This window comes from Leptinotarsa decemlineata, unplaced genomic scaffold, assembly GCF_025532065.1.
Source record: "Leptinotarsa decemlineata unplaced genomic scaffold, Ldec_3_MD MMD2_tig00000251_RagTag_RagTag, whole genome shotgun sequence".
NCBI classification, from domain to species: domain Eukaryota; kingdom Metazoa; phylum Arthropoda; class Insecta; order Coleoptera; family Chrysomelidae; genus Leptinotarsa; species Leptinotarsa decemlineata.
This window is the reverse complement of record NW_027412547.1, coordinates 3,739,518-3,764,449: the sequence shown is the minus strand read 5'-3', so window position 1 is coordinate 3,764,449 and position 24,932 is coordinate 3,739,518. Positions and strand designations below refer to the sequence as shown.

At 34.8% G+C, this 24,932-nt stretch overlaps 1 protein-coding gene across 1 annotated transcript in view; it reads right to left on the bottom strand.

Moving 5' to 3' along the window:
* Positions 1–9,877, bottom strand: part of LOC111511670 (uncharacterized) — a 28,781-nt gene extending 18,904 nt beyond the window's left edge. The window contains exons 1-2 of the mRNA XM_074173702.1: positions 9,751–9,877; positions 5,501–5,579 (exon numbers count right to left, since the gene is read on the bottom strand). Of these exons, the coding sequence (XP_074029803.1) occupies positions 5,501–5,579; positions 9,751–9,791 (120 nt within the window). The 5' untranslated portion in view covers positions 9,792–9,877. The remainder of the gene's footprint in view (positions 1–5,500; positions 5,580–9,750) is intronic.
* Positions 9,878–24,932: the final 15,055 nt, after the last annotated feature.

Here is a 24,932-nt window from a genome sequence, read left to right as displayed (position 1 = left end):
TTACTTTCGAACACTTCAGTGCACAGTTCGGCTTTTTGAATGACGAGGCTTTTTTCGCGTTTTAATTGCATCTGCGATGAAATCTTCAAAGGAATTCGAAAGCAATTTATACATAATTATACTGAACCGTACCGGTGTGAATTGCTGACGATTTTCGTCAATGAATGTCTGGTTTCGATTGAGATCGTTGGCCTCGTGAAGTGTCTTCTGCCTGGTCTCTGATTTTTGCTAGTTTGAATATGTACATCCAAGTTATGCACCGTTCTCAAATACCAGAATTGCGAAACTCTCCTCAACACGCGTTTCATGACCTTGTCTTCGGGAGATGAAGTAGCAGTCCACTTCATCTCCTGGAAACGCCAACTTGGTTGATCAAACGCGCATTGAGAAGAGTTTTGTTTTTCTAGTATTTGGGAACAATGCTTGCATAGGATGTATTCCAATGTCCAGCTCTCCATTGCACATGAACAACTTAATGCAAATATACAACATGCTGTTGACGAAGGGGTAAAAGCTAATCTTCTGTAATTTTTTGAAATGTGGCCAGAGACCAGAGCAGAAAAGTATTGAGCCGAAAGATCTTTCATAGAGCAACTTAGAATAATTCATCAGGTGTACCACAAGATTCGGTTCTGAGTCCTATCTTTTTTATGCTTTATCTGAATGATTTGGTAACCATTGATATTAAAGGGAAGTTAACACTTTTTGCGGATGACACCACGAGCCTCCGGCGTGGGACAAATGAAGATAATCTCAGAGACATCATAACTCTGAATCTGTATACGGTTGAACAGTGGTGCGATTCAAACTCCTTATGTTTCAGCACAAATAAAACAAACATAGTTTGCTTCAAACTCAATTTTGACGATTTACTTATAGAAAATCACGCTATAGTTAACAAAACTCACACAAAACTTTTAGGGGTATTTATAGATGATAAATTAAAATTTGATGAGCATATAACAAATTTATGCAGTTCGAGTTACAAATCACTTTTCATCAGTCAGAAAATTCTTACTGTACCTTGTTTATCCCTTTCAGAAACCGTTTGCCTAATTCACAAAATATACTACAACTCAGCAGTAAATAATGACAGACGTTACCACACGAGAGAAAGTCGGAATTTACCCTTGCCAATCCCAAAATCAGGAATTACAAAATTTTCTTTGATATATGAGAGCAAGAAAATATACAACCACCTTCCAATGTGCTATTAGGCATAAGGAAATTTTTTAAAATTCAGAAAATTACTTAGAGGAGTACTTCTGCAAAAAAGCCTACTATTACTTAAAGTAATATTACGATGATGTATTTTAACTCTTAGTATTTCAAATGCTTACATATCTGTAATGTGTGTATTGTGCTAAGTAGATACAAACTGTTTCTGTTATCTTTTTCTGTTCTATTTTTTTACATATACATATATGCAGTATCTACTTAAAATTGTATATTATTTTATAGTTTATAGTTTTATATGACTAAGTAGCGATAGCTAATATGTGTAATTTTGTTTGTTTGTTTTTTTTTATTTAGTTATTTCAACCAAGCTTTGTCAATAAGATGAATCTTCAGACAATGAAGCATATTTTGACTTTGACTTTGAAACTCTCTACTGTATAGAGACAGGCTTGCCTAGTTATCTTCGGTGCCATCTACAATACACTGTCAGCGGCTTTGAAAATCCTTCCCAACCTTCACCTTTCCCACATCTTCCTGAAGACAGAGGTTATGTGGGCAACAAACATAAATGTGTTTTTTTTCTATACATATCAACAGACTTATGAGTTAGCTGACACCAACACTGCATTTTCGAAATAACTTCCGCCCTCATGGCTCTACTCGAACTGAAGGTTTTATCTTTTTGTTTGTTCTTTTATACGGTTAGAACGCGTTAGTGCAGGTATTTGTCCTCTCCTTTCATCCAGATGTCTCATTAAATTTTCCTGTATTTGGGTTACATCAGATAATATACATATTTTGTGTTGGTGTTTCTCTATATTCATTGTTTTTAGGAATGTGTATTGTATTGCGTAGTATATCGAATGTTATGTCTTGTTGTGTATTGATTTGTATTTCTTCTTCGATAAGTAAATTATGACTTTTGAATTTATGGATGTTTAGGTTTTCCCAGATATCTATACGGTTTCCTTTATTGACTTCGTTGAGTTTGATGTTTTCTGATGGTGAAAAGTTATGTTTGTTTTGTATGGTGTGTGTTGCGTGTTTTGACTTATATGTTATTGGGTTTATGTATGCTTTTTTGTGCCCGTCGTACCTTTGGATCAGTTTTTTCTTGGTTTGGCCAATATAAAATTTATTGCAGTCCAAGCATTGCATGATATACACTTCTTTTAGGTTTTGTCTTCTTCTCCTTCTCCATAGCTGTTCATTTTTGGTGTTATTTTCGTGTTCGGCTTATAAGTGATATTGATGTTCAAGGGTTTGAAGATGTTTGTTAATTTTTTGGTTTGGTGACCTATGTACGTGAATGCTATGTATATGAATTCAAATCAAAACACAAGACCTAGGCAAATTCAAAGAGACATCCGAAATACCTGCACTAAGGCGTTCTAACCATGTAAAAGAACACACAAGAAGACAAACCGTTCAGTTTGAGTAGAACTATCAAGATTAACACAAATTATATTGAAGCTTCAAATGTACCGATTAAATAACAATCACCTGAACTGGCCCTTGGAAATCTGAACTCTGCTTCAAAATATTTTCTTCATTTTCTTCTTTGATGGATTGCATTTTTCAGGTAGGTAATGTTACTTTTCATTCGATTATGATTTATTATTATTAAAATACTTGAAATTTAATTGTTATCAACGCATTTCTCAAATATTTCTGAAGCATCAAATTCACTCGATCCCCTCTTTAGGCTTGGGAAGCGATCCTTTTGTTAAATAAGTTAAATAATCGCTACTTTCCTTGGATACCAACTACTGATTGTCATAAGTTCAAATTTCAAAGCTTCATATTTATAAAACTAGTTAACTTACAGCTTTGATATTTACTTCCAAAATCAGCTACATTTCTCTTTTATATGTTTACAAATTTTGTATAACCCCACTTAGGTTCAAATACCTTGATTTTATGTAAGCATTATTTAATGTTCGTAACTAGGGAGTCTGTTTACAACCATTCTTTTCAAACATTTCATTATTTATAATTAATTAATTACAATTTAATTAATTAAATAACAATTTTATTACATTTCTTCTAATTTTCTGCAATAGATACAATATTATTTCTGATTGATAATGTACAAATTCTGTCAATTGTATTCATTCTGAAATAATTAAAATAATAATTTTAAATTTTTGACATTTTCCTCGCTTAGTGGTGTGATTTCCGCTTAGAGAACAGCACTTCTGTTCATGTACAGGGTGATCAAACTGTGTTTCTTCTAAAAATCTCCCTGAGATGTTGTAAATATTGCCTTTTTATTGATTTCTCAGAGTCTATTTTTTAACAATACATATATATGTATATATGCCTATTGGACATCGTCAGTACCGGGCAGGAAGTCCTCGATTAAATAAGATGAAATGCGAAAAACCAAGAACAGTACTTGCGTAAAAGCAAGCGAGACATAAGAGGAAGCACCTAACGGTGTGACGACACCCAAGTTAGCTTGCCAAATTTTTATGTCAGCGTTGGTGCTTGACCAATCAACTGCATTAGCAAAAATTTGGGAGGCTTTCCTGGAATATCATCGGAAAAGTAAGCCACATGGTTCTAGAAATGATATAAAATCGAAAAAGATTAATGCAGTCAAGCTGCTGGAAAACAATTTCATGGAATTCAAAAGATGAAGATCAGTACTATTTCATGATGTTTCAACCTGTTAGGCATCGTCACTCATTTTTGTCAAGTACTGTTCTTGGTTTTTCGCATTTTATCTTCAATCGAGGACCGTCTGCCCGGTACTCACGATGCCCAACAGGCTGAAACAGCTTGTCTACCGACGGCTCTTAAATTGAAATCAAATTTGGAATGATCAAAATAGTAGTAACATAAACGCAACAAAATCGGTCTACTAGTATAGGAGCTACAGTGTCACAGACAGACACACAGATACACTAGTCAAACTGAACTCCCTATTTAGTGATTCTCAATTTATCTTTGATGCTATAACTGCTTCAATGGATAAACGCGCCAAAGCTAAAAATTTTTCTTGACCCATTGTATTTCTTGAATAAATCTTTATTAGTTTCGATTTTTCTAATAATTATAATGATAATGATACGTTTATTCACCCATAATTTATCACAATTATGTCGGATACATTTGATTTAAAATTCGATAAATATGAGGGCAAGAAGGAGAGAAGTTCAACGTAGTTGCTCTTTCACTTCTCCCTGGGAAAAAACTATTTTTATTAACACAAGACAAAAATACCTAAGCTGATTTTATGGTAATAATAGACTCATATATTTGTATACAAATGAGTAATGAAAGCATTGAAAAGCTCCTTTCAGCGGAAGAAGTAATAAAATTCGAATGACAATGTGAACATTTCAAATCGTTCTCTATAATATATTGGAGCAGATATTTCAAGTCTTCAGTAAGGTTTGCTGAATTTGGGATCATATTTTGTAGTTTTTTATATAACTCGTAAGTTTCTCATTATTTGCTTCTCCTGAATTTTTCAAACCAGTTGATTTCGAATCCATATTGTTCATCACAAAAAATCAATCACGGTATTGAAAAAAAATTTTTTCATACCGGCATCTGACTGACTGTATAGATTGATCGCTACTTTCATAATCAAACTTTTTTTGGCAACCCTTCCTTCATTAAAATCTTTTGGCAAATTATACCTGCTTTTCTCAAAGAACTGACGAGCGTCAGATAAGCATTCCTCAAATTCAGTTTTTCGATATTCTTCGATCCAGTCAGAAGATGATAATCTTTTAATTAATTAATTTCATAATAGTTCATCAGTTCATCACGAATTTTTCTATCATATGCTTTCGTGCGCCGAAGAGTGGAATATCTTCAGGTTGGGAATTTGCTAATGTATTAATTATGAAAAAAATCATGGCGTGTACTTTTAAATGTTTTGAAATTCATTTTCCCTTTACAACGCCAAGCTTTGTAGTAGTAATAGTAGACCTTCGAACCTAATCATAATAAAAAAATGTATCCATTCGTTTCTAGTAAATTATGAACGTATTCGTTATTCTCAATTTTCAGAACTTAATCCGTTATTTTGAGAAAAATAGTATACAAAATGATTTTTGTTCAATATTAAATACCCAGTGTAAAACTAATTCTTCAGCTTGGTCTAATAGTTATGAGAATTGGTTGTAGTTTGATGGCTGATTCCAATCAACAATGGATCTCATTACCAAGAAATAATTTGTATTCACGGAATAAACTCAAAGAAGTAATGATCACACTAATCGTACTGAACAAACAAAGAAGATTGTTGCATGTTTCAAAGGTTTTTTTGAATGTTCGGATTTTTATAGAAAAAAAGTTATTTTACCTTATCAAAATCAAGATAAAATCCCCATTTTCTATTCCATTCCTTACTTGCCTTCTCCTGTAGAATTTCTTGAGATTTCCTGAAGAAGAAAGAAATGACTGTCAAAATATCAAAGAATAGTAATGAATATAGATTCAAAATTTAATTTTCATGAATTGAAGGGGTTATATTTTTTTTAGGAGTGATTAATTTTTGGAAAAGAAAGTTTTTGGCTTTCTACTACTCCATCTTGATACAAAAAAAGAAGGATGAGGGAATCTTCCAACGAAAGGAAGGAAGTAACTCTATACATAGATGTGAAGATCATGCAAAGAAGTAACTTTCAGACATAAACTGAAAGAAAGTCCTCCTGAAACAGCTACTTTCATATAAACATTGAATTATACGAAAGAAAAATACTTCCATATGAACACTGAATTATACAGAAGATACTTTTCTCTACTCAGTTTGTATTTCAAACATTTATTGTGAAATACAATTCAAATAAGATTCCTCTTGGCTGGGATTAAATCAAATAGGTGAATGAATGTCATTACGATGTCATCGATGACATAAGAAGATCAAGCTTCAGTACCAATTTGGTACTGAAGAGCCTTAGGGCAAGTGTCTTAAGGCGAAACATCGGTGTATACGAGTCAGGATGACAGTGTTTTATGTAAGTGCAATTTGTTACTATTCATTTAAAGTAGAACTCATGTGAATGATATCTGATTTTTATTTCACAACGAATGTTTGAAATACAAACTGAGTAGAGAAAAGTATCTTCTGTATAATTCAGTGTTCATATAGAAGTATTTGTTTCGAAAGAATTATTTTCTTCCGTATAATTAAATGTTTATATGGAAGTAGCTGTTTCAGGAGGACTTTCTTTCAGTTTGTGCCTGAAAATTACTTCTTTGCATGATCTACACATCCATGTATAGAGTTACTTCCTTCCTTTCTTTGGAAGATCCCCTCATCCTTCTTTTTTTGTATCAAGATTGAGTAGTAAAAAGCCAAAAACTTTCTTTACCATTAATTTTCATAATATGAAGTGCAACTGAAAGAATATTCAGATTGATGTATGTAGCGTATCAAAAAAACTGAGTGAAATATAATTTGATTCATGCTTTTTTGGTTTAATTTGGAGTTGTGATATAAGACATAAGTGAAATGCTCATTTTCATTTCTTTTTTCTGCTTTAATTCAACATTTGCGACGTGAACTACTGCGTAACAATTCCTGAAATTTCCTACAACAAACCATTCAATTTGTCTACACTTTGTATACAGTATGCAGTAACTAGCGTGAAAAAGATTTTCAATGAAGAGAGATGATGAAAACATTTATGTCCAAATCATGGACCTTCATCACACTTCGTAGTTCTCATGTCACTCTTTGCTATTCTCAGGTTATCGAAATGATCCGAAAGTTTAGTGTTCAGTTATATGTCGCAACCATTTATAAACTGTTCTGCCTAGGTTTTCTAACAGGTATAGAAATTTTGATTCTTGACAAAATAATAATTGCAAGGTTTATGAATTATAATTCACGATTGTATTTTATAAAATACAATCTATGCTCTTAGGATGGATGTGGCTCTTTCACGCCTAAACGACTGAACAGATTCAAATTTTACATAAATAAAACTTATACATCATATAGGCAACATATAGGCTACCGTAATAGTGTTTATTTCGAATAGTTCTATATAAAAGTCCGCGGTAACATATATCTACCTCTTATGTGGTAGACAATATATGCAAAATACTCCGTTAAATTCTTATAAAAATTAATAGAATTGTCTTCTTGAGTATTAAATAAAGATAAACTTTGTTATACTAAGTAATTTGGATGAATCGTTTAAAAGTTATCATGATAAGATCAACTTGACGCAACGCAGTAAGCCTGAGGGCAGACGTCGTTGCGAATTTATTTATAAGCAACTCAATTCGATTCTCAAAGCTATTCAACCAAGTCAAACAGGCCATCATTGATCACCAGAACGAAACGTGGGAGGATCTCTCGGAAACCCTTGAGCCTGGAGATGACGAGCTTTGGCAAGTCACCCGTAGACTCCAAGGGAAGAAGACTGCTCCCTCACCCATTCACGGAGAGCACGGAGTGTGCTACTCCCTCGCCAACGAAGCGTTGGCCTTTGTCGACACGATAGAACGCCAGTTTCAACTTAACGTTGACGACAATGATGATATGGACCGCGATATTCTGCTGGAAGATCGGGGTCACCATATCCTCAGGGAGGATGACGATGATAACATCCGCCCAGCTTCTGTGGAAGAGCTGAAGGGTTATATCAGAGCAGCAAAGGCCAAGAAAGCTCCGGGGGTCGATTCAATAACCAATAGGTTGTTGAAGAGGCTACCGGAATTCTGCTTCGAAAATCTATTGCAGATTATCAACAGTTCATTGGCACTCAGATACTTTCCCAGAAGGTGGAAGCATGCGATCGTTGTCAAGATCCCAAAACAGGCTCAGAACCTGCTGTTCCCACATAATTATTATCCGATCAGTCTGCTATCATCGGCGGCGAAGCTGGCTGAAAGAGTCGTTCTGCAAAGACTCAACGGAGAAGTTGAGGACCGGAATGTTCTGCCTGACGAACAATTCGGCTTCAGGAAAGAGTACTCCACTGAGCTACAGGCACTGAGACAGGTCGAAAACACCATCGCAGAGCTGAATCAAAACCGTCCATGTCGTTCTATGAGACATCTCTGACGCCTTTGACCGTGTATGGCACGAAGGCCTTCTATATAAGCTAGTCGCGTTCGACTTGCCTCGGGGCCTGATCCGATTGATTGGGTCTTTCCTGAAAGACAGAAAATTTCAGGTTAGAGTAGAGGGCTCTCTGACAACAGAGAAATCCTTGCTGGACTGCCACAGGGGCCGTGCTCTCTCCCACACTGTACTCTCTCTGCACCAGGGGCCTCCATAGGTCCGAGCGTGTGAAAATATCCCTCTACGCCAATGGCACGGCTCTGACACAGCTCTAACACGGTTCTTCCCTCATCTTCCATGGGTCGGGATAACATGGAAAGAACGATATATTCTTCGGCTAGAAAAGTGGGAATTTTCGGAAGGAAGATCGATTGGCAAGCACGGGTAAAGTATCTCGGTCTTCTTATGGTCCGTAGACTCACCTGGAACACGCACATCATAACCGTGAAGGCAAAGATCGGGGATCAGATCAAAAGTCTGTACCCTTTGATCAACAGACGATCCAAATTGAGCCTAAAGAATGAAGTTACGATGTACAACACGATGTTCAAGCCTGTCATCATATATGCTTCAGGCGTCTGCGGACAAGCGGCTCCGTCTAACATCTACATTCTGGAGAGACTACAAAATAAATGTATAAGTATGATTGTAAATGCTCCGTGGTTCATGCGGAACGAAGCCATCTGCGGAAATTGGCAGCTGTTTTTCATCCAGCAGTCCATTCAGTCGAGGAATCGGCGAGTTTTCGATTGTGGCGGAAACTCACGATAATCCGTTAGTTAGGAAAGCTATAGATTATTCTAGAAACGACCCCTTCCGATATAGAACGCTCCGACACTATGTCGAATGAGGCCCTATGTCCCCCGCTAACAGATGAATAATTTTGTATCCATCTCACCCCAGCCAGGCAGAGGTACACCATGAAAGGCGGTACTGATTTTTAAAGACTTTCATGCCGCCGCCACCATTCAGTTATGTCCCATTTGTCCTTCTGACAAACGCCAGCCCGAAGGGCATGGGATCTAGTCTCCAACCTGTCTATTCATTATTCGGTGTCGTTGATATATTTTTTCAGTTACTTTTTTTTTAAGTAAAAATATAAATAACTGTATATTGCCCGCCCTTATATTGACGTACAGCAGAAGATACTGAACCTAGAATCTTGGAATATGCAGGAAGGTTCTTTGTATAGCGTAAATAACCATCAAGAATGGAAATCAGGAACTTCCACCACCGAAGGAAAAAGAAGGGGTTCAAAGATCGTATTGAATTTCGTCAGTTTTGAAGTCGGAAACCTGAAGTTCTGGGTTATTAAAAAAATATTGTAACTATCTGTTCAAAATAGTCTGTCACGAAACTTAAGGTGACAAACCAAATACTACGCAGTCGAAGCTGCGGGCAACAACTGGTCGAATTATAAATGCACATCCTGATAAGTATCATGGTTCAGGTTATCATTCACTGGCTTTTTCTGTCTTGTTAACCGTTGAATTTCTCAGCAAATTTGAGTATTATGAAAAAGGTTCAATACTCACAGCACCTCACTTTTAGTTATATATTCAAACGTGCGATTCATAGCCACCAAATCGAAGTATAATTGAACAATTTTGTTGTCCACACTTGTTATTTTGTCTGGAATAGTTTGATCAATATATCAGATACATGCGCGGCAATAGTTCCACGTGTAAATAGAGGTGGTGTGGTCTGAAACAAATGAATTCCAGATGGTGCTGCCGACTACAAATTACGTAACTATTCAGAACTCATGCAAATTATACCCCAATATGAATTCTAGTACTTTTCAACAACTGTTTTCCTTGGAAAACAGTAAGTAATAATTTGAAACGACAAGGAAACTACAAGTAATAAGTGGAACCATTTGAATTATTTTAATTCGGAATTGAGATTCATTATTGCTACTATTGCAATTCAACATTAACTATTTGTGAAATGGTAGAAAATGTATAGTTCTACAAAAAATAATCAAATTCTGAGTAATAATAATAATAATGATTTATTATTTACTATAATATATAAAATTTCACTTTTTTTCAATAACTATACCTCAGGATTCGATCTACACAAAATTTATTTGAAAAATATGTGGAGATCAAATCGTGAGGTGTAGTTTTTGAAATAACTATGGTTCTTCATCAAGTAACGGCTGAATCAATCAGCAAAATAAATCATAAAATATCACTTACATGAAACACCATCATCCCCAATGACCGACTCCAAAGTTCCTGAAACACTTATTACTACGAAAGAAGTCATTTTCAGAAGAGGAATCAGGAAAATAGATTCTCTTGAACGCCTTCACTATTTTCTGTTAAAATTTTTAAAATATACAATTTTCAATTCAAACAAGATTCCTATGTCTCAGATTGAATCAAATAAGCGTCTTTACATTAGGTTAGATTAGTCAAAACCGCTCGCACCTATTCATATTAGACCAAATAAACCTAGCTTCTTAACGAAGCCAATTAGCTCATATGGTGAGTAGTTTTTTTCAGGTCAGATGTTGAAAGTGCTGCTCTGCCAAACTCTGAAAACCTGAGTCGGTTCTCAGCCGGCAGGCACAAAGCATGTGCTCTATTGTTTTATAATTTTCCGACAGTCCGAGTCTCTGATGATTCAGACAACAGTGACCCGTGGGAAGGCCTGCTGGACATCATAGTTCAACCCTACTGTAGTCCAACAACTGTTTGGTTTCAAGCTTCGAAGCGTGACTGAACGCCTTGGAGTGAGCCAATCCTGGAAGATTTTGCCAAAAGTTCATAAATCTTCTTGCCATCCAGGTGTTCAATGTTTGTTTGGCAAAGCCTAAGGCGATGCTAATGACAGGTTCTGGTTCAAAGAAGCTGCTTGCAACACCTTTCTTTGCATTCCAGACCAGTATGGCCAGGAATCCAGACCAGATACAATTGGTTGAGTCTTTCTACAAAGGGGAGTCGTTTTTGGCAATTTGCTACCAAATTAGACGTTGCTCGGTACGAGCCAAGAGCTTTCAACGCCGCTTGACTGTCCGAGAGTATTTTTATTGACTTGTGTATGAGGTTTAATTCTACCAATATTTACACACACTATAGTCTATTTCAAAAGAGTGTAGAGTAATAAAATCTCATTAAGTATTCAAAAGCGCTACAGGGTGATCCGTCAATAAATTCTGTCACTTCCCTAGTCCGCATTGCAAAATTATGTCGTTTCATAAAGAGCAGGTAGGTATCACCCTGTTTTAAGGGATTTGTCCATTGTTATCGACGGATAAATACTGAGCCAGAGGCGCGCTAGTGGGATAATTGCCAAAAGAATATGCATTCATAAAAATTATATTAAAGGAAATAAAAATTTAATACAGCAGAACAGTGTTATTAAAAAATATAAAATGTAACAATAAAATATATACGAACCGAAATCGGGAAATACTCACAAACACACACGAACGAACTTTACGTATTGAAACACTTGTGGGGACTTTAAATCAATTTATTCACAAAAACGACAAGAACTTTACTGGATACGTTATTACAATTTGACACTTGAACAATACTAAAACTGTGAACTTCCCTTAACGTTTAACAACACTCTATTTATACCCTAATTGAATGTTCTAGAGATTACTAGGTACAATTTTCGAAAACCTTCCGAGAAAATAATTATTCAGACTACCCTTAATTCTAAACCCTAACCTAAGCAAAAGTGTCACTGTCACTGATACACTGGTCTCTGTCCAGATTGCTTATCCCGCTACAGTATATTTACAATTCAATTAAATTATTCTACATCAGTATAGTCTTCATCCGAAGAACTGTCATCATCCCCTGGTGTTATAATTATAGGGTCAACCACCTGATCGACCAAGTTGTCCAGTTCCCACATTTTATCTTCCTCTTTCAAAACATGCTGGATTGCTTTTTGCCAGTTTTCTGATGTGATTTCCATAATGGCTTGATCAAACAATACCTTGACATCTTTCATTTTAAATGTGGTATTGTGCCTTGCAACATATCCTTTAACTTGTGCCCATATAAGTTCTATAGGATTTAATTCGCAATGATATGGCGGTAGGCGCAGCACAGTTACTTTATACTTTTCTGCTACATCTTCTACGGCATATTTCATGAAGCGAGATTTATGTTGTTTTACTATGGCTAGTAGTTCCTTCTTTACTGAATTCGTCTCAAACTGAATACCTTTATTTGACAGCCAGTTAATAATTTCTTGCTTTCTCCAAGCTGAAGTTGGTACCTTCTCTAAGCGCCTTGAATGGTAGCTTGCATTATCCATAACCACGACCGAATCAGCTGAAAGAAATTTTAACATTTCCCCGAAGTAGTCTTCGAAGACATCCGAATTCATGTCCTCATGATAATCTCCCGTCCGGCACGACTCAAAGCTTAACAAACCTTCTTTTAAAAATCCGTCTTCGCTTCCAATGTGAGCAATTATAAGCCTCTTCCCTTTCCCGAAGGCACTTTAATACCCGTCGAAAGGCCTTCTATGAAAGCTTGGCGAGAACTTGTTATATTTTTATCTTGCCACATTTTTTTGACTATATAACCTTCGTTTATCCACTTCTCATCAAGATAAAAAATTTTCTTTTGCTCTCTGCGGTACTGCTTCATAGTTGTCAAATATTTTCGTCTCCAGCAAACAATTTCATCACTTTCCAGTAATAGTGCCTTTCGATTGTGCTTTTCCCAGGCAAAAATCATACTTTTTAAAGTTTTCCATAAAAGTTTTCTGGATATCAAAGGAATATCGTTATCTTGGCTTATCTCGATAAATATTTTTTCAAGAGTGGGTATTTCCTTTTTAAAATAAAACGAATGAACTTTTCTTCGAATGTCACATTTGGTGTCTTCATCTAAGATTTTTATTGGTCTTCCTGATTTTCTCTTGCATGGACTTACCTGGCCTGATATCTTTCTTTCTCGCAATAATTTAAAAATCGTGGACTGTCCAATTCCAGTCATTCGGGCACATCGCTCAACACTTTCTTGCACAGACAAACTAGGGTGATCGTGTTCTATGCAATCATATACATTTAAAATTATAACTTTTTCGCAAACAGATAGCGGAGAATTTTTTACACTTCTTTTCTTTGGAGTAAATGTCCCCATTTTATAACTTTTTCACTATTTCTATATCACAATATCACTGTACGTTTAATTGGTGTAGTAACAATTACTATTATAACTCGAATGTTTAAGACACCATTACAATATATTTAAACCCTTTTTCCTAATTACCTGGGTTTAATAGGTATTGCATGATTGGTGGGCAGGGTCAAAAAGGGATTATTATAATGACATGGCACCTCGGAACTAAGTGTTAACCCTTTTTTGAGAAATCATGCTCAAGTATATGAACCCAAATTGCATATTAAATAAGTTTACAAGAACCACTAAAATTAATCTTAATCTTTTTTTAAGAAATTTTACTTACCTAAATACATGTAGGTACTTAGTTTTAGACCAAATTACTTCCCAAAAATGGCCTTTTATTATTATCTATGTCTGTAATTTTTAATTTACTTTAATTATTAAGTTTAATAATCCTAAGATTTGCCTACGCCCATGGACGACAACGAAATTCAGGCAAATTTTATGACACTTCATGATTTATTACTCTACACTCTTTTGAAATAGACTATAGTCAATAGTATATATTTCTGCTTGAAATAAAGTCGCATAAGACCCTAGATAGATTGATATCTCTGTCCTGTGTCTGCGACTGAAAATACCTGCACCACAACGGGAAGGTGTTTTTGATCCATCTGTGAACCAACAACTATCTGCCCCTAATGTTTCCTTCTTCCAAAAGATCCAGTCCTCTCTACTCAAGAACAGTTCTGTATAAGGCAGTTCGTAGTTGACAGTTGGGAGCATTAGATTGATTTGTGTCACAAGTCTATATGCAGTCCAATCTAGCCTCTTTCTCCAGAAAAAAGTGACTAAAAAGTTCTCCATGTCCGCTGATGGTATGGTACTGCTGGCCGGACCAGTCTGCCTTTTCAATTCAGAGAACTTCGCCTGAGCCGTTTTTTGTAAAGCCTTAAGTCACTCAGAAACGCTCAAATTGATTGTCAATGAAATTAAAACGCCGTTAACTCACTTAATCAACAAATGTTTACAGGAAGGCTGCTTTCCCAAAATATTCAAAATTGGAATGATAAAACCATTTTTTAAAAGTGGAGACAAAACAATAGTGAGTAACTATAGACCTGTATCACTGATCTCAAACATAGCCAAAGTAATAGAGAAAATTCTAAAAATAAGATTAGTGAATTTTACTAGGAAATTCAAATTGATATCTGATCAGCAATACGGATTCAGGGAGGAAAGATCAACGGAAGATGCAATACAAAATCTAACTACTTGTATTTACGAAGCTCTTGACAAAAAAATTCCAGCAATGTGCATCTTCGTTGACTTATCCAAAGCTTTTGATACCGTCAGTCATACAAAACTCCTGAGAAAATTAGAGAACTGCAGAATACGCGAAAGCTATCTAAGTGACCGAGAACAGAGAGTTAGTATCGATGGAATTATGAGTTATCCCAAAATTGTTACTTATGGTGTTCTGCAAGGAACGGTTGTAGGACCAATCCTGTTTACAATATATTTGAATGAACTATTGCAGATACCAACAAAAGATACAATTTTGAGCTCTGCTGACGAAACGGCTGTCTTGTATACCGACTCTTCATGGAACCAATTGAAAATGTCTGCAGAAAAAGATTTCATTGAGATCGAAAAATGGTTCTGTCACAATAAACTTACGATCAATTTCGAAAAAACCAAAGATTTGCCTTTCACACCATACTGCAGTACATTACCGAATATGGGACCCCCAAATATAGGAAACAATAATCACATACCTGAAGGCGAGTCAATGAAATATCTAGGTATCCATAGACATTTACGATGGCACCTACATATGAAAGTAATAATCAGAAAGTTGAGAGGTACACTTTCTAAATTCAATAACTTGAAAAACATTCTTGACATTCAACATTTGAAAACGTTGTACTTCGCACTTGTCCAATCCCAACTATCCTATGGTATAATAGGTTGGGGAGGAGTGAATGATTATTATCTTAGGAATCTGAATGTCATACAAAAATAGATGCGAAAGATTATATTTAATAGGAAAAAACTCATCCAACTGCTGCCTTATTTAAGGAAGCGAATGCAACTTTTTTGTATGAGCATACTCAGTAATGTAAAAAAAGAAACATCAAAATAAAACCAATTATCCACTTCTACAATACTAGGAAAAAGACAAACTCTTCAAATGCACCACGATGTGACAAAACGATAGGACAAAGAAATGCAACATAACCATGTAATGCAACCATGCAACCATGCAAGGCAACATAACCACGCTTATATTACCAGAAAAAATCAAAAATATCAACAGTTCTCACAAGTTTAAGAGAGAAGTAAAGAAATTAATTCTGAATACCGTAAGAGCCAAAGAAGCCGCGTATATATTGTCCAACAACGCATTCAGTCAAGATTGCGTAGAGATACGTAACATATGGAAACCTCTAATCAAACGACCGCCAAACCGTCATCTCCCGCTAAAACCAATGAAGCGGCGAGAGAGAAGAGGGGATAAGTGAAAGCACTCGAATGACCTATAAATGGTCAGATCTCGGAGAAATAAGTCGTTTTCACCCGAACACGATTGTGGATAATAACAATCGAAACGTCGTGACGTAACTTGGTTTGAAATCCTGTAATTTTTCTATTTTTCATTTTTGTTAATAATATTTCTATTTTTAATTTTCAGCTTCTATTAATATTCAAATTTTTTATTTTTTTGTTGTTGCTTGTATGTTATTTCTTTGTAATTTCAGTTTTTTGTTTGATAAAATTGTTATTTTCGGTTGATCTTTTTCAATTTTTTTCAGGGATTTCATATTATTTTATATTATATCAGACAATGGAAATCCGAACTGATGAAATACACTGCTTGGCAGTTGACAAAACTACACATCTATGTATAGAGTTACTTCTTTCAAAATTGATTGGTTTCTTTCCTTCTTTGAAAATTTCCCCCATTTTTTATATCAAGATGGAGTAGTAGGAGGCCAAAAACGTTCTTCCCCAAAAGATAGAAGATATCTTATTACAGTCATCTTGAAATAATGCTGATTATGCACAATGTATATTAACAAACTGGCAATTTTTTAAATCGTGAATAAAAGGTATATCTAAATTTTCATCTTGTGATTTGACAACGAACAATACTATAAAAAAATTCGATAACATCTGGTTTGAATAATTCATATTTTGGCGCTTCAGTCATTCACAGTTAAATAATTTTATTAATTTCAGTTTCTATTCATCGTATTTCTAATTCAAATGCAAATACATCTGAAAGAAAAATGCAATTTCATTGATCCTTACAGCACAAATACAATAAAATGAAAAGTACTTAAAGCCGCAAGGTCTACAAAATTAATGTAGCTCTACTGATTACAGAGTATCAATATAAATGCCAAAATAATTACCCTTCCAACATACCTAAAAACACCCTACCATATTTCATTTTCTCGCAATACCACCACTCATCCTACTTCGATACAAATCCCCACAGAATACAGCAAGGCAAATGGCGATTACTCGAGTGGGATTAAACAAAAACAAGCAGCAGACGACAAATCTACCACATCAGGATTAAAATTATTTTTGTGGCACTTCGCTGCCATCCGTTTTCATTTTCGTAATGAATTTCCATCATTCCGTATGCATTTCGCCGTGTAAACAGATAATCTCGGTTGGAATTCAGGGAGCTTGGGATGAATGTTCTGCGTACTACGTAGTTTATATCGAAATCGGCATGGAAAAATGTGAAACATTTGTTATATCCTTCAACTTGATACAGGCGGGATGAATACGCATACGCCTCTCTGGATTAAAGAGAAAATGAACCAGATGAGTGGCGCAATTCGAAACAGGTGAATGACAGTTCTGTTGAAAATATAAGTTAATGAACTTTCGTGGAAAGCGCCCCCGATCCGATCGTATATTGACCGGTAAAGATATACAAATAGCTTGAATCTATTGAAAAGATCAGTCAACATTGAAACAATAATGTAGAATTTAAAAAAATGTATAGATCAGTAACAGATAATACCTGCATATTAATAGTAACGAGTTAACATTTCTTTCAGCAGTCTATCATACTCTAGATTACTTTTAAGTTCACCACATAAGAAATTGCTGTCAGTCAACATTGGAGTAATAATGTAGTTTCAAAAAAAGGTATCAATCAATTCAATCAAACATTTATTGAATCAGTTTTCATTTACAATCACATTAGGCAAACATCATCATGAAATACTGACTGATAAAACAGGTCAAACTATTATAAAAATCAAATACAAAACATAACTTAAATAAAACTAAAATTACTAAGCTACAATCAAATTATGATTCAAGGAGAAACTCATCCACAGAGTAGTATGCTTTCTGCAATAGAAAAACCTTGAGCTGCCTTTTAAAGACATTGATGTTTGAGGACTTAATGTCATCGCTGAGCTTATTATATTGTTCAACCCCAATGCACATGGGGTGATTCTTTGATACTGTCAATCTACTATAAAGTTGATGTAGTTGAGAGTTATTTCTGGTGAAATGTTCATGGATTTGCTCATTTCTAGGAATAATTGAAATGTTGTATATATCAGAGTTTGGTTGGCATTGTTAATACACTATAACGAATGAATAATGGCCTGCAGTTTGCACTTGAAGATGCCCCAGCTAGAATTCTGATTACCTTTTTCTGAATAACAAACACTTCATTAGCTTTAGCTGATAAGCCTCGCTGTTCAAGACCATAGGAAATCACTGTGATATAAAAGCATGAGAACATCAAAAAAAGTTTGTGTGTATATATTTAGTAACTATAACAGTTTTTCAACCAGATGACAGAACAAACCTGTAGTGTTCTACACTGCAGTTTTGAACTTCGGCTTTTGGATGTTATATTGTATTTCACCCAACAAAGACCATTATTATTATTATTATTATCTAGCATTCATAAACATGACACAAGAATGAAAAATCATCTGAATATACCCTTCTCTGGGGTTCAATTATCTAAAAACTCTCCAAACTCACTAGGTCCTTTATTATTTAATAATTTAACAGACAATGTAAGAGAGAGTCTAACCTTAACATGTTTTAAAAAATGTCTTGAACATTTTTTAATTGAAAGATGCTATTATAAAGTCGATCAGGCACTATAATAAGTATTTGTAAATCCTTTATGATATGTCTGTTATTTGTGTATTTGGGTGAATATATGTATATATGCATATATAATATATATCTTATATTTCATTCACTGTTCTGTTCTTAATATGGTCCTTGTTCACTACACTTCTGTAGAGTCGCTGTCTATTCTATAAGGTAAGTCCTTGTTCAGAAAGATTGCGACAGTACAGAATATGATGAACAATAATGACCGATGTGGATTAGAACAATGAATAAAAGTTCAAATATAAGTATGAAGCTGGTGTATATCATGAATTGTGAAATTATTTCCATTTATACTTCAAATATTTACATTATTTTTTGTGAGAACATGTGATTTTTCTTTCTGTATCACTACTTCATTTTTTTCGTTCCAATATTTCATTTATTTTACCTATTGTTATATTCGTTAGCCATAATTTCAGTTCTTTTTTGAATCTGTTATCACTTGTACTAGACTTAATTTCGAATGGAACTTCTGCATAGGCAATAGGGCACAAGTATGTGAGAAATCTTTGACTTCGGGATGTACTTACTTTAGGAATTCTTGAGGTTTTGTGCTTGAATCTGGTATCGTGCAAGTGATCCACAGACAATAATTTTGTTTCATATTTCCTATGATACATAGCGAGACTTTGAAAATATAGATGTCTACATGTAAAAAATTTAGATTCTGCGAGAAGTATTTCGGACGGATAGGTATAATCTCTATTGAAAATAATTTTAATGAGAAATTTTTGAGTGACATTTATAACCTTGAGATGATTATCAGTAATACCTCTCCACACAATTATTCCATAGTTGATATGGGACTGTACTAGACTGAAATATAATGTTCGTAGCTGTGCTATGTCAAAAATCTTTTTGAAAAACTCAAATTTGTTCAGTAGAAACCTTATTTTATTCGCAACATATTCTGCATGCTTACTCCATCTTACATTTTTATCTATTATTATGCCAAGATATTATATGTTCTTTCATATTTATAGTCATTGTGTTATTGTCATTATCGATTTCCAACGAGGTATAATTTGGCAAGTTGTTGTTGAAATAAGAGAAAGGTACAAAGTGAGTTTTTTTTGTGTTAATTGTCAGCAACCAGCTCTTAAACCAACTGACAATTTTCATAAAATCTCCCTCAACCTTGTCCTTCAATTCATTCCAAGTTTCAGCGCGATATAGTACGGCTGTGTCATCAGCGAAACTAATAATGGTACCTTCTGAATTGACCCTAAACAAATCATCCAAATAGATATTAAATTGGAGAGGCCCCAATACCGTTCCTTGGGGGACTCCATATTCTATGGTACGGTAAGAACTAAGTGTTTCATTTATTTTGACGCACTGTTTCCTATCAGAGAGATAGCTTTCAAATAATTTCAGTAGTAATAAGTAATAATGTAGATTTGAAAACGAAGTATAGATCAGTAACAGATAATACATACATAACAATAGTAACGAGTTAATGTTTATTTCAGCAGTATATCTCATTCAAGATTACTTATGAGATTACCACACAAGAAATGTATATCAGTCGACATTAAAGTGATAATGTAGATTTGAAAACGAAGTATAGATCAGTAACAGATAATACGTACATATTGATAGTAACGAGTTAATGTTTATTTCAGCAGTATATCTCATTCAAGATTACTTATGAGATTACCACACAAGAAATGTATATCAGTCGACATTAAAGTGATAATGTAGATTTGAAAACGAAGTATAGATCAGTAACAGATAATACGTACATATTGATAGTAACGAGTTAATGTTTATTTCAGCAGTATATCTTACTCGAGATTACTTATGAGATTACCACATAAGAGATGTCTATCGGTCAACATTAAAGTAATGTTGTAGATTTGAAAAAACGTATAGATCAGTAACAGATAATACATATATATTAATAGTAACGGGTTGATATTTCTTTCAGCAGTCTATTATACTCGAGATTACTTCTAAGTTTGCCACATAAGAAATATCTATCAGTCAGCATCAAAGTGATAATGTAGATTACAGGGTGTTAATTGAGTATGAACCATAAAATCAACAAATGATTTTTTATATAAACATGGGTCTGCAAATCTTTCGTTCTCAAGAAGTTATTCGTAAATATCTTGAATATCCTTCAACTAATCTTGTTGTAATTTGACAATGGTATTTATAACATCAAGTGGCTAATTTATCCCGAACGTGATTCAATTTAATAGGTCCAGTGGCGTCTCGAGCGGGATTTGAACGAATATTTTTGACTTAAAAATGTACGTCACTGACTTTTGTGGAATTTCATCATTCCTTTGGATTGTGCAGTCAGAAATACAACTTTTTTGGCTCTTGAATTTTTTTCGTATCTTGCTTAGTTTTAAAGAAAAGAAAGTCAACCTAATTGAATATCCCTGGACCTCACAAGGAATAAAATAAGGAATTAAATGTTTCTTTTGGAAATTATCATTCTTTCAATTTTTCATTACTGATTATGTAACAACAACAACAAATATTAAATAACATCAACATCTAGACTAACGAATTACAGGCAGCTTTAAAAGATTGACGGTTGTCATTGGGAGGCCTGCAACGGTACGAACAGTTCAAATTGAAGAAGCTATTTTAAATGAGATTGAAGTAAATCCTCATAGCAGTACTCGGAAAATAGCTGAAGAACTGAATATTACCCATGTCACAGTGTGGCAGATTTCAAGAGCCCAGCAGCTAATCTCTATCACATGCAATGTGTGCAAGCTCTATTGCCCAGAGATTTGCCTGTAAGACTAGCTTTTTCTAATTGGTTACGCGATAAAATAAGAAGAAATCCAGGTTTCCTAAGTCGAATATAGTTTACAGATGAAGCTTGTTTTTCTCGCAATTCAATTATCAACTTCCACAACGATCACATTTGGGCCGAAAACAATCCACAGACCTTGATAGAAAATAATTTTAAAGAACTTGAATATTTCGGTTGGAATTGTCGGTGACCATCTCACTGGGCCTCACTTTCTTCCACCTAGACTTAATGGAGAAGAATACCGAAGGTTACCGAAGGTAAAGTGTTCCACCACACTTTAGTGTAGTGGAACAGCAATTTTAGGATGAAAATTACCATAATCGCTGGATTGCGAGAGCAGATCCACACCCAAGGCCACCTCGCTCGCCCGAAATGAATCCCCTAGATTATTTTCTCATTAATTCATGTGAAATTATAAAAAATACGCCAGGTATTTTCAGAAGAGTGCGAAATTCAATGATGCGGTGGCTAGACGGTTGTATTGAAGCCGAAGGAGGCCATTTCCAACACTTAATTCAGTGCAGTTCGTTAGTCTAAATGTTAATGTTATTTAATATTTGTTGTTATTGTTACATAATTAGTAATGAAAAGTTGTGAGGTCCAGGGATATGCAACTAGGTCGACTTTTCTTTCTTAAAAACTAAGCAAGATACGAAAAAAATTCAAGAGACAAAAAAGTTGTATTTCTGATTGCTTAATACAAAGGAATAATGAAAATTGCACAAAAGTCAGTGGCGTACATTTCAAAGTCAAAAATATTCGTTCAAATCCCGCTCGAGACGCCACTGGACTCAATACATTGAATCACGTTCGGGCTAAATCAGGTCCTTGATGTTATAAATACCATTGGCAAATTACAACAAAATTAGGTGAAGGATAATTAAGATATTTACGAATAACTTTTTTTTATTTTTATTTCAACACCCTGTATCTTGAGAACGAAGGATTTGCGGACCCATGTTTATATGAACATGTCGTCTTAAAATCACCTAAATAATCGTCTGTTAAATTTATGGTACATACATAATTAACACCCTGTATAGATCAGTAACAGATAAAACCACTTGTCTGACGAAATCGTGGATTAATCATGCTGGTTGCTCTCAATCAAAAGAAAGTTTTCGTTAAAAAATGGAAATTTATCGATAAAATTCGAGTCTTGTAGTATGACTTTCGATAAAACAAGTGTATTTCTTATTATATAGCCCCCAAACTGAAAATTCATTCGGAAGGCTCATCTGGTGTTTTAATCAGTAACACTGCAAAAATAAAAATAGATCGTTAAATTTTCCGTGCCACACAATCTGCTTTCCTTATCCGGTTTTCGTTCGTGTTTTTATTCGTATTCACCAATCAATTGCGGTGGACATAAAACTGCCAAAGCTCCACGTAAGAAATAAATGGAAACAATAAATATCTCGATACACATATGCAGCGATCTGTTACGGCTACCCTTTTTCGTAATTGGCACCAAACAGCCCGGAGCGGTACATCCCTCTTAGAAAAAGAGATTTGCATTCGACGCGATGCAGACCAGGATACAGATTGAAAATACCGGATAGGACATACATAGTGGGTTAGAACTGCCAGGGAAGAAAACGCCTTGCAAGAAGTCGGAAAAATGTTTTTGTAAGAGAGACGAATTTTGATCTGAAATCAATTGAAAATACATCACCTCCTCAGCAGAGATATCCCAATTTTTTTCATGGAAATGGGAATGAAAAGCTTTTGATTCGCTTTCCTTTGCTGCAATTTGCTAATCGTTTGGATCAGAAATAGCAAAACTCAAATAGACTTTCGATAAAGACCTACTTTGTTAATTCAGATGGTAAATCCAAAACAAGCAGTTCTCCTAAACACCAGAACTGCGACACTCGGTTTCGACGCACGCTTCACCAACCAAATTTCAAGTCTTCAGGAGACGAAGTAGACTGTCATCATCTCCTGAAGACAGGCTCTTCATAACAATTTTCACTTTTTTCTGTTCAGTGGGTGTTGGCTTTTTCCTTTCCAGAAGATTTAGATAGGCATAGTCTGTTCAAATTGATTGGGGTATATTTTCTAAAACGAATAATTTTTTGGAATGAAATATTTCGGTTTCCTACTTCTCCATCTTTATAAAAAACAATGTTGGAAAGTTCCAGAGGAAAGAAAAAAGAAATTATTTTAAAATGAACTCTTCACAAAATATTCAGATCCGACATTGTTTTGTATGAAAATGGTGAAGTAGGAAGCTGAACTTTTTTTCATTTCCAAAAGCATAGTTTTTCTTGTGAATGGTGGTGAAAAATTATTACTTGACCCTTCGAATTGATCATTATGGATCAATAAAGGGTGGAAATGTTATTTTCATATATAACGAATGTGAACACCAACGACATCTTGAGAGAAATTTTTCTGTGTAAAATGTTTTCAAATTATCGTGTCCACATTGTCACAGGTTGACAAATGGCAGGTACTCAATCAAGTTAAGGACCTCTATTGGCACCTACAGTAGATATATAAGGGCCAAAATTATGATATATTTCCAGTTTATTGTGGTTCTTTGAAACGGCCCTCATAGGACGAAACTGAAGTAACATTAGTTACAAATGAAAGTGATAAAAAACATGGAAAGTTGCACTTCTCATTTTTGCATAAACAAACCTTTTCTTTGCACCATAGAAATATTTTTTGGAGTTCTTGATGACATATTCTTTCATCTTTGAGATGACATAATTATTTTTGAAATATGAACTGAAACATGAAAAGTATACAAAAAGGTTACATCAATACATTTTGTGCCAAAAAACATTAAGCAAATACGACGGATATACCCTATATAGACGGTATAAAAATACTTCGAAATAGGAACAAACTTCAAAGAGTAAATTAATTGAAGTATTCCCTCAGCGAGTGTTGATTGCAGTCGAACTAATTGCCAAGCAGCCAGCGCCCAGCTAGACACACAAAAAAGACCAAAAAACCTTCTAAAGTGACACTTTACGGATTAGAGAAGTCCGGCTAAACTTTAACTCCGGCAATTTGTCAAGAGACTTGAGGTCCTTCGTGAGATGAGCGATGAAATTGTGTACCGCTAGAGGAATTTTTTGCGAGTTGATGGGACGGCCGACGGATCGCGTTGATTGGTTTGACTAATGATGATCTTGTAGTGAAGTTTGTCTTTGAAATGATGGCAACAAGCAAAGTTTACTGTTGGACGCTCTACAATATATCTTTCAGGAATGCTTTTACTGAAATTCAGGAAGTTAGTTTTTGACGAAGACAAAAATCTTCATTTGCTTCCAATCATAACTGAAAAAAATATAGAATCAATATCTACATTCAAAGTATAGCTTCCTGAAGAAAATATTCAAACTATACATATTACATTTTTCATGTATAACGTTGTATAGTGTGCCCATGAATGATAAATCTCAAAGAAGGGCGATTCGGGGATTACGCACCATCAGGATACCGTAGAGGCGTGAACTTACCTTGAGGTGTACCAATACCATTCATAAGAGGTAATTCCAGTAAAGAACTCTCGGCAAGTATCAGTACAAAGTCCATCCAATCTTTGTTTGAAGGTAGTTGATAATTTTTGTGGTAGTTCGGGTTTCCATTATATGATATAATGTGATACGCAAGATGACAATTTCTGCATCCACATGGTTCCATA